This window comes from Epinephelus moara, chromosome 7, assembly GCF_006386435.1.
Source record: "Epinephelus moara isolate mb chromosome 7, YSFRI_EMoa_1.0, whole genome shotgun sequence".
NCBI lineage: Eukaryota > Metazoa > Chordata > Actinopteri > Perciformes > Serranidae > Epinephelus > Epinephelus moara.
Window position 1 is genome coordinate 28,634,892 of NC_065512.1, and position 10,247 is coordinate 28,645,138.

Consider the following 10,247-nt stretch of genomic DNA (forward strand, 5'->3'; position numbering starts at 1 on the left):
GAAAAGTCATTAGCAATAATCCAGCCTTGTTTGTCACTTTTTGGATTATTAACATTTTTGTTTTTATCATGACAATAAATCAGCAGCAGTATTATTTTTAATATATTTAATGAACCAGCACAATAGTTTTCATTTGATGTGTCCATGCTTTCTGCCATTTTGGGGGAATAATAGCCTAACCAGAGATAGGTCTGGTGTGCCATTCAATCCAAATGAAACCGGAAAACATTATGAAAAGGGCGCATTTTATATTCTGTGCCCTGCTGCTGTAGCAGAGAGCATCGTAGGAGTACAGCCAAGTCAGTATATGCAACTCTATCTATGCTGTGACTTAAACATGCCTTTAAAAATGCCTTTACTAGATAGTAATTTAATATCTGGTATGTAACAATGCCCTTATTATGGCAAATAGCATGGGAACAACTGGACATACTGTATACTCTGGGATCCATGTCTATCCAATGCGCAGTGTGGGAAGTATTGCATATGCTTTTTGCACTTCAAGTCAGTATCGAAACACAGCAGTCAAGGTATAGGTTTACTTGTGTCCTTGGGAGACAAATGAACAAACAGTTGTTTAAGCTAGTGCTTGCACAAATAATGTGAACTGCTGTATAACCTGAAGGGTAGAAGGAGGAGAGCGATGGCTACAAGGTGGAATGACATGGAGGATGGAGAGAGCAGAAAAGGAAGCCGATGTTGATCTTTTTGGGAGATTAGTTTACATTACATCACATTACATTTAGTCATTATGATTTTCCTCTGAAAACTGAAGGAAGATGATGATTTTAGGTTTCATGTGACTTTTCTTTCATATGCGTCATCTGTACAGGTCATGTCGTGAACATAAATGTAACAGTAAATGCAAGTTACCCAGACACATGTTATGTGTCTGTATACAGCCATGAGTTTGACCAATATCAAAGCATTACCAAAAGGGTTGGCTTTATACTCTTATTTTTCTGCTCTTCTGGTTCCCTTCTCTTTGTCCTTTCCTGCTTTGACATTTCAGTATGTAATCCTTTGCCTTTGAGCCTTATCAGTGATGATAAGTCACCGTTACCCAGAGCTTTGGCTGCCTGATAGAATTTGTGCATGAGAAGCGATGTGTAAACAACTTAAAACCACCTGAAATCCCATGTACTTCGAGTATATATAGGAAATGCAATCCTGCCCAGATTGTATTACATAGTGACAAAACCTTTCCTTCGTAACTGGAAATATTTATTCTTAATATGCCAACAAAATGTTCACTCTTGATGTATATAATTTTTCTTCCACTATGATATCTGTTCCTGGCAAATAACGCCTGATTATTGTGTCTACAAAGCTGACTTAAATCACAAAAAATGTTGACTTTTTCAATATTTAACCAAAAGCCGTGATCTTTCCCCGCTGTCAACTAAGTGTTTTAGCAGCCTTCACCTAAAATCCTGTGGGATGCAGAACAGAAACCCTGGTATCTGGTCTCAGCATCCTGTGCTTTGTACACCAAACATCCACCCTGACCATTTTCGTCAACTTTTGTTTCATCTATCATGCAGCCAAATGTCTTTTTAGATATGGCTTTTAGTGAAAAATACTAAAAATAAATTTAAAAAAGCTGAAGCTGTCATTGCAGTACATACGTAGATGATAGATGCAGCACAGACACATGCCAGTAGAATTATTAAAGACATGTTTTTCTACTTGTTCATTTGTGTTTTATGTGATCTTGCTGTATTCCATTTTGTAAGTCTCACAGTTTAGAAATCTCTGCTTCCTTTATTTTTTCAGAAAAGCTTTTGTTCAGAGCACTATGCCCATGATGTAAAACCCAAGGTCCCACTGCCTTCCAGCTGAGAGACTTCCTCTTTATATCAAAGGCATAATCATTTTATTATGTGAAGCAGAAGAAAAAAATAACTCTCTGTAATGTGCTAACTCGGATTTTGGTCTGCTGCTCCCTGAAAAGAAAAATTGGAAACACAGTACACAGAGTGAAGTAGAAAGTATGAACAAAAACACTTTTTTTATGCCCAAGTACAATTCTTGTGCCGGAACCATGCCATGGTCAGTTTTACAAAGAGACATAGTGTGTATTACTACTGATGTGATAACTCCAGCTCTGGAGGAAAAGGTTCAGAGCTTAAAGTGTCACATTCGCCCACTGAATAAAACAGCTATGGAGGTACGAATGCTAAATAAAATCATGAAATGGGGAAAAAGATTAATAAAACTAAAATCAACAAAGGTTCTCTTTTGTTGGTTTATCATATGAAATGCTGTGGTTTCTGTTTTCTTAATCTGGCAGTGCTCTTCTCTTTGCATTGTCTACTCTTGGGGCTATTTGAAATAACATGTAGACTACTACAGTGCACTGATGATTCAGTTAATTGAATTGTCACACATATAAAGAGCTGACAATAGTCTCATGGTACACACAAAGCTACCTGTTCGAACTGCTTACATGCCAAAAAGTGTGCATCAGTTTTGGTGGAACCAAGACGAGATGTTTACAGTAAATGCAGTATTGTCTTAAAATGTCACCCATTCTTTTTCCATTTCCTCTTTTCAGGAAAGATACAAAAGGATGGAAGAAAGGAGTCCTGTAAACCCATACTCAAAGTGGAATACAAGACCTCGAGGAGCAGGTGTGCACCTTTTAAACAGATATTCAGGTCCAGATTGTCTGATTTCATTAAGTTTCCTGATTACACTACATAATGATTTGAAAACAATCACAGGGAGATTTATCCTGTGGTTATTTCAGCATGTAGTAAATTAACATGAAGGTTGACACCCTGCTTGGTGATAATCAAAACCCACCAATAGAAGCAAAAAGCAAGTTTTTGGCAAAAACATTATTTTGTAATTGTAGGATTTTAAAATGTGATCATGGGGAGGGGTAAGTGAAAAAACACATTTTAATTTTGATAAATTATACAGTTTAAAAGCACTTTTTTTTTTTTGGTAAGTGGCTGAGAGTAAATGGCTTATGAATAGATTGTCAGCCACATACATGTCTTATGAATGATTTAATTGTTTGATTTATTAATTCGTTCCTGTTATCCCTTCCCAACAGCGAGCCTTTTGTTATCTTCTCTGGAGGTCTTTCATATGACAAGGCAGGGCGGCGGCCAACGTTAACAATCATGCACGGCAAGGCCATCACTGTGCTGGAGATGGACTATCCTATTGTAGAGTTCATGGCGCTCTGCGAGACTCCTTACAACAACGGTGAGTACATACAAGGACGATGACAAAACCAGTGTTACATGTTGTCTGGATTCATGCCATGGAGAAAGATTTCCCTTTTTTTGTCCAGGTTTTGAGATGTCATTTGTGAGTTTTCAGCTGCCATAACAATATCTAGCCATCTAGTAATATTGTGATTACACCCAGGACACAAATCCAACATTTTCCTTAAAAAATTACACACAAGTCAAACTCACGCTGTTGTCAAAGACTCCACCCGTCTTACAGTGTTACATACTGTCTGGATTGTCAGTAGTTTTTATGGTTTTAAAGTCACACAGAAAGATTTCTTGAGAGTTTTCGGCTGAAAATTGTCGAAGACTCTTCCACTCTTCTTAAAAACATTGTGTAAACTGCTCAGGAAATAGTTTATTTTCAGATGTTTTTTGGTTTTGATGTGCAGCAGGTTTCAGGTTTTAGGATTTTTTTAAATGTCTTAAAAACAATAGGGAGTGTTGCTCAACAATCTGAACTATTCGGTGACTGTATCTGTGACTGGAATTTAATCAATAGTACAAAACTCTCAAATGTAAAAAGGCTGGTTACATTTCCTGAGTTATTTTTGGCCAGGAAATGTTTCTGAGGTACAGGGTACAAAGTAGGTATGCACACTGTTAGGCTCCAAATAAATTCTAAATTTCTGTTTGCAAGGCCAGTAACGTTCTATGGAAACATTTTGATCTACAATTGTAGAACACAAAGAGAAATAATTTATTTGGACCATTTATTAGGCTTTGATTAAATGGTTTATTTCTGTTTGCAAGACAATGTTTCAAACTGATCTTTTAGATTAAAATGTTGCCAAGCAAAGAGAAATGTATTCATTTATTTGGAGCCTTACAGTGTTTCCTGCAGTAGAGTTGTTGTTTTTTTTTTTTGTCTTGCGCCAAATTATTATTATTATTTTTTTGCTAGAATGTGTGCACCCTTGATCCCTATTCTGAGATTGTACTTGGATGCCATAAGACGGGCTGTAGATAATTGAAATATTATCCCAGGAACACTTTAAAAAGTCTATTTATGTGTGTGGTTGTAACTGATGTAAGTATGGATTAAGCATTATCCTCTTCAGTTTGGCTTTGTATCTTACAGAGGTCCAGGAGCCTTACGCAGTGGTGGTGCTTTTGGAGAAGGACTTAATCGTGGTGGATCTGACACAGAGCAAGTATGTGTTTCACATATAGAAACACACCTCCAGCAGCTAAGCAGTGTTTGACTGAGAGAGCTCCATCATCACATGTCAACTTTTGACATTAGATAATATCACCTGACACCACGTCAGGGGAAAAACACTACTTATACCATTCATCCGTAAGCCAAATCCTGTCACAGTCAATAGCAAAATGAAAGTGTTAAAGATTTAACCAGCGTCACTCGTGTATTTATACTTCAGGGAGAAATAGAGGACAGATGTTGTCCTTTGAATAAAGACATGTCACTTTGCTCTCGGGGTGAAAATGCTACCACTCCAGTTAAATTAACTTGTTATCGCTATGGGAAGGAAGGAAAGTGAAGGTGAAAGGTGCTGATGTGATGCATGTGTGGCAGATTAACACCTAAGGCCAGGGAATACATTGGAATACTTGCAATGCACTATAAATTAGGCCCACAGTGTGAGGGTTTAAATTAGGTTGCCTAGTTAATTAGGTTACCTAATTAAAGCTGTTAGATATAAATATCTCCTGATAAGCTGTAATGTAGTTTTAACTTGTCCAGATTGTTTTTGTCCACACTGTCAGTTTGATTGATTAGCTGCTAATTTGTGTTTGAACTGTCCATGATAAATAAGTCAGCGGCCTGCACCGAGAGAGTGTAGACTTGAGAGCTCATACACAGAATGTATCCTCACACTCATATTCATATTCACTCTGTGCCCATTTTGTGATGGCGACGTTCATTGTATTAAACCATATCATGTGCCTGTATTTTACAGCTTCCCTGTCTTTGAGAATCCTTACCCCATGGACATCCATGAGTCTCCAGTTACCTGCACAGCCTATTTTGCAGACTGTCCACCTGACATTATCCCCATCCTCTACTCTATAGGAGCTAAACATAAGAAGACTGGCTACAGTCAAAAGGTAGGAAAGGGAAAATGTGAGGAAGGAATACCCTACTTTTTGTATTTGCCCTTTTTTTCTTTTGCTAGTATTAGTCTTGTTTGGTAATTAATTTCACATATCTGCTACAACCTTAGATATAAAAACTGCTCTCAAAAGATGCTGTAAAAAAAAAATGATAAAGGTGCTTGTGTAATGGGACACCACTGCTTTGGTCTGTCAAGGTTACTGTAATGTGAATAATCTTTAGAAATTATGAAAACAAAAATTAGCATTATAGAATAATTGCTGCGATGAGCTTGAAGCAAATTGTGGGTTACCATTAACATAAGAGTGATTTCAATCAGTGCAGTTTTGTATTTGAGGCTGGGAGCATGTGTTGTTGGAAACTGAAGCAAAAATCCAACATGATTGTTCTGTGCTTTGTAATGAAATCTGTTATGCCTCTGCTCCGACAATAGCTGTAGCCGTCTCCTGTCCATCTGTCCGCCCGTCTGTCCCATTATTGTGAATGCAATATCTCAAGCACGCAAGGGAATTTCTCCAAATTTGGCACAAACATCCCCTCATCCCTCAGTGATGAGCTGATTCAATTTTGGTGGTTAAGGTCAGTGTGGCCTTGCATCAGTTTCATTCATCTCAGAATGCTTTGATGGAATTTCTTCAAATTTGGCACAAATGTTCATTTGGACAAATGACAACACAATAGATTTCGGTGGACATAGGTCAAAGGTCAAGGTCATGATGTCCTTGTCTGTCTCATTGTTATGAATGCGATATTTCAAGAACACCTCGAGGGAATTTCTTCAAATATTGAATTGGTGGTACTAATGTAAAATAATAATCTTGAATAAACTTATGATCTTGAAACTGTGTTGATTGTATAGATCTTCTGTTGCCAGGGGGGAGATGTATGTGAAGCATCCCTGTTTTCACAGACATGGATTTAAACTGTAAGACAAACTTGACTGCTGCGTGAAAGCATACTACCACAGGGTGTTAATTCAAGTTTTTTGGAATATAATTAAATCCCCAGTGAGTGAAAAGCAATAGATAATGTGATGGGTTTTCAAAATAATCTACACTGTGTCTGTAACCATGCTAGGAGTGGCCAGTCAGTGGAGGAACATGGACGTTAGGCTCCCACACCTACCCAGAGATCATCATCACAGGGTAAGTCAGAGATATAAACAACAATATTTAGATGGTACTGAAAGAGCTTGTGCGTCCATTAACCCAAGATGTTAGGAGAAAAAGGTACAGTAATAGCAATCACAATTAAAAGAGAATCTACTGCATATTCATGCCCTAACTCACATCATGACAGGATGACTGTGATTTATATTTTGTGCCTATAGTAATTTATTATCCAGTACAGCCCAGAATAGGGGCATACTGCATTGTAAGGGCTTGACAGGGATGTTAAACTGTTTGTGCACTGGGTCTCATCTGCTTTCAGACATCACTCAAATCTTGCACAGTGTAACATTTAAAATCAGTAACAGTCCCTGCCCAATTTTCAAGATCTGAGGAGGCCGTATTGTTTATTACAGTTGGGATTTGTGGTGGTAAAGCAAGGAGCAAGGTTAAATGCCCTGCATTTTCCCTTAATTTCCTGATCCATTCTCAGAGTAATTAACTCACTAATTTTGCCTAATAGATAAAAGAACTATTCTCTCTCTCTCTCTGTGCAGACATGCTGATGGATCAATTAAGTTCTGGGATGCATCTGCAAGTAAGTCCACTCGATAAGCTTTTCTGTCTTTGTGAGTTGTACTGAAGTGATACCTTTTGTTCAACTCAGGCTTTTGTTACACAGCTTATTAGAATAAGTGATATTTTATCATGAATTCCATGAAATTAATAGTACCATTGTTTAGAGTAAATAATACAAACACATGGGCCAGGTCACATTCACAGATGTCGACGCTCTAAAAATCCAGCATGTAAATCCATGATTTTCTTCAAATTATTTGAAGTGACTTTTGTTGACAGCTGTAGCCTGTGGATGACATTTGCTTGCATTGCTTCAAATCTGCCGAGGCTTAAATTTCTTTCTTTGTGCTGATTGCTTAGTGATACCAACTTTTTCCATCCTGTCAAAAAAAAAAAACCAAAAAAAAAAAACACAAGAGGTAATGCTCTTGTTCTATGCAGCACACATAAAGCTTTGTAATTTGTTTTCCTCATATCTTCTTTGCTTTCTTCTGTATTCCTTATTTGTTTCTGTTACTTTACATTTATATTTTGCAGTAAATGACTCAAGTTCAGCCTCATTTCATCAACAAATTCTCAAAGTGAACTGTGCGCAAACCATGAGAGTGCATGCTTCCAAGCACCTTAGCTGTTTTCGTTGACAAAGGCTCACCATAGTTTTGTCTAAAGTAAAATCAGAAGGGTTGTGGTCACTTTCTTCTCAGTTACATAACTTAACAATGCCTTTCATACAGCTGCACTTATTGTAGTTGTGCATGGTGAAAATGGCCCAGCAAATGGAGACTAGAGATATAAAAGGTATGAAATAAGTATTTTAAATATATTGTTGCCTGGATGATGGAGAATAGCAAGGCCTCAAAACCTCTACAAAACTGAAATGAAAGGCAGATAGTGGGTATGTCAAAGAACTAGGCTGCTGTTATTATATCTTATTTTTATTATTAAAAAATCTCATGTAAAGGCCAAAACAGATAGTGAATTAGTTTTTGTTTCCATCTCTTTAGTCATAGCCTGGTAAAGCTTAGCCACCTGTACCACAGAAGCCCACTGTCATTCAGCACTACACTTGTTCAAATTCAATCCAATTGCACTGGGCAACATATTAGTGCTTCAACCCCTAGCAATGTTCCTTGTTCACTTTCCTCAGTTTATGTTGCCATTACAGTATATTTTGAATTCACAATATTCTCACCAAAATGAACCATTTCTCTATAACCAGTCACACTACAGATGTTATACAAGATGAAGACCTCTAAAGCGTTTGAGAAGCCAAAGGCAGGTGAGGGCAGGGCAGCCGAGTTGGTGGAGGAAGACCCCTTTGCTGTTCAAATGGTCAGCTGGTGCCCCCAGAGTCGCATCTTCTGTGTGGTTGGCATTTCAGCCCACATCATCCTGTATCGCTTCAGCAAATATGACGCCAACACTCAGATAGTGGTGAGTGTGATGAAAGTCAAAGGAGTATAAGTAAGGTCCACTGTAGTTCTAACATACTCCTGCTCTGAAATCTTAAGTGACTGTAATATGTTTTGAACCAAGCTATAGATCTAATTTAGATTCTGCTTATGCATATCCAGCATTGTCAAGAACCTAAATCAGTAGATGTAATTCACTGTGGTACTATATACTTATAGTAACAAGTTGGCCATCATGGTAGGTTTAATTACGGTAGGTAGATTAATCTATATTTTTGTATGTGTCATCCTCAGTCACTAGAGGTGCGCCTACAGTGTGAGACAGAAGATGTCATCTCTCCCTCCGAGAATGAAAACAATCCCTGCTTCTCAGAGTCTGGCTCCCATTCACCCCAACCCCACCACCAACACCCAGCAAGCCCCGGCAGTGGGACATCTGAGGGTAGCAAAGACAGCAGCCCCTGCCTTAAGTAAGATCTCCTCATACTATGTCTGCAACATATCACAACAAATATATGTTTTGACAAACCATTTGGTTTTGCAGTGCAGCACAGTTATTGGCATATTGATGTAACAAGTAGCTGGTGATAAAGACCCTCTGTCTTCGAATTAGAGGAATTATTTGTGTCAAACAGCCTCACAATTGAACTTGGAACAGGAGAACAATGAAGCAAACTCTGTCAAGAAATGATTCAGTAGTCATAATAAATGATAAGATCCAGCTTACAGTTAAGCAAACACTGGGCATGAATGCTGCGCTGTTGATTTTTGTTTTATTTTTCTGTACATCTAAACTGACAACAGCTTAGTGTTTGTACTATAGTGTCCTAGATGTGTTAGGAGATGAGGGTATGTAATAACAGGTTGCCCTTTGTGCTGCCATCATGTCTTTTTTGACTTGATTCAAAGTAAGTACTGTGATTCGCCTGTTAAAGCCATTAACACTGGTGGGATCTGTCATTTTGCATTCTAAAGACACTAGAGACACCACCATGTTTGACTTGTACTTTTGCCATGCTCAGTACCATATACTGTTTTAGAATGTTTAAAAAATATGATTGTACATGCACATTTGTAACAGATTATGCATCTAACTGCAGTACTCTAAACTCTTTTTTGTGTGGCTGTTTCAGGGTGAAGGACCGGATGGTTCGGGTCCCTCCTGGCTACCAGGCAGAGCTGGTCATTCAGCTGCTGTGGGTAGATGGAGAACCTCCACAACAGATCACCAGCCTGGACATTAATTCTGCCTACGGCCTGTAAGTCTCCAGATGCATGACAGTCCATGTCATTCTCACAAACGTGATATCTCAAGAATGCCTTGAGGAAATTTCTTAAAATTTGTCACAAATGTCAACTAAAACTCAAATATGAACCGATTATAATTTGGTGTCAAAGGTCAAGGTCACTGTGACCTCACAAAACATGTTTTTTAGTAAACGGACTTGTACTAATCTAGCACTTCTCTAGTTGTCAGGGTTCCTACGCAAGTATGGAAAAGTATGGAAATAAATTTAATCAATTTCCAGGTATTAAAAACTATGGAAAATGAAAAATAAAGTATGGAAAAATATTTATGTTTCCAGACTATTAGCTACCACTGTTCTAAAATGCTGTTTTCTAAAATAGAAAATTTGGTATTTCCAAAAATAATTTAACTGACAGATGCCCTTAACAATTCATAATAAATCCTATTTTTGTTACGCTACATGATGGAACTGCATTGAGGAAGGGGAGAATAAAAATAAAACAGCTGTCGCAGGTAAAGCAACTCTAGTCGCAGGATGTGTGTCACTGCTCGCCTGCCTTTCTCTCTCCCGCG

The 10,247-nt window shown here is 38.0% G+C and overlaps 1 protein-coding gene across 4 annotated transcripts in view; it reads left to right on the plus strand.

Annotated features, from left to right (window-relative positions):
- stxbp5l (syntaxin binding protein 5L) overlaps nucleotides 1-10,247 on the plus strand; it is a 175,868-nt gene that overhangs the window by 127,418 nt on the left and 38,203 nt on the right. For all 4 annotated transcript variants that reach the window (XM_050048039.1, XM_050048040.1, XM_050048041.1 and 1 more), the window contains exons 9-17: nucleotides 2,558-2,633; nucleotides 3,065-3,219; nucleotides 4,330-4,402; nucleotides 5,171-5,318; nucleotides 6,403-6,470; nucleotides 6,992-7,032; nucleotides 8,233-8,447; nucleotides 8,720-8,895; nucleotides 9,559-9,684. In XM_050048039.1, the coding sequence (XP_049903996.1) occupies nucleotides 2,558-2,633; nucleotides 3,065-3,219; nucleotides 4,330-4,402; nucleotides 5,171-5,318; nucleotides 6,403-6,470; nucleotides 6,992-7,032; nucleotides 8,233-8,447; nucleotides 8,720-8,895; nucleotides 9,559-9,684 (1,078 nt within the window). The remainder of the gene's footprint in view (nucleotides 1-2,557; nucleotides 2,634-3,064; nucleotides 3,220-4,329; nucleotides 4,403-5,170; nucleotides 5,319-6,402; nucleotides 6,471-6,991; nucleotides 7,033-8,232; nucleotides 8,448-8,719; nucleotides 8,896-9,558; nucleotides 9,685-10,247) is intronic.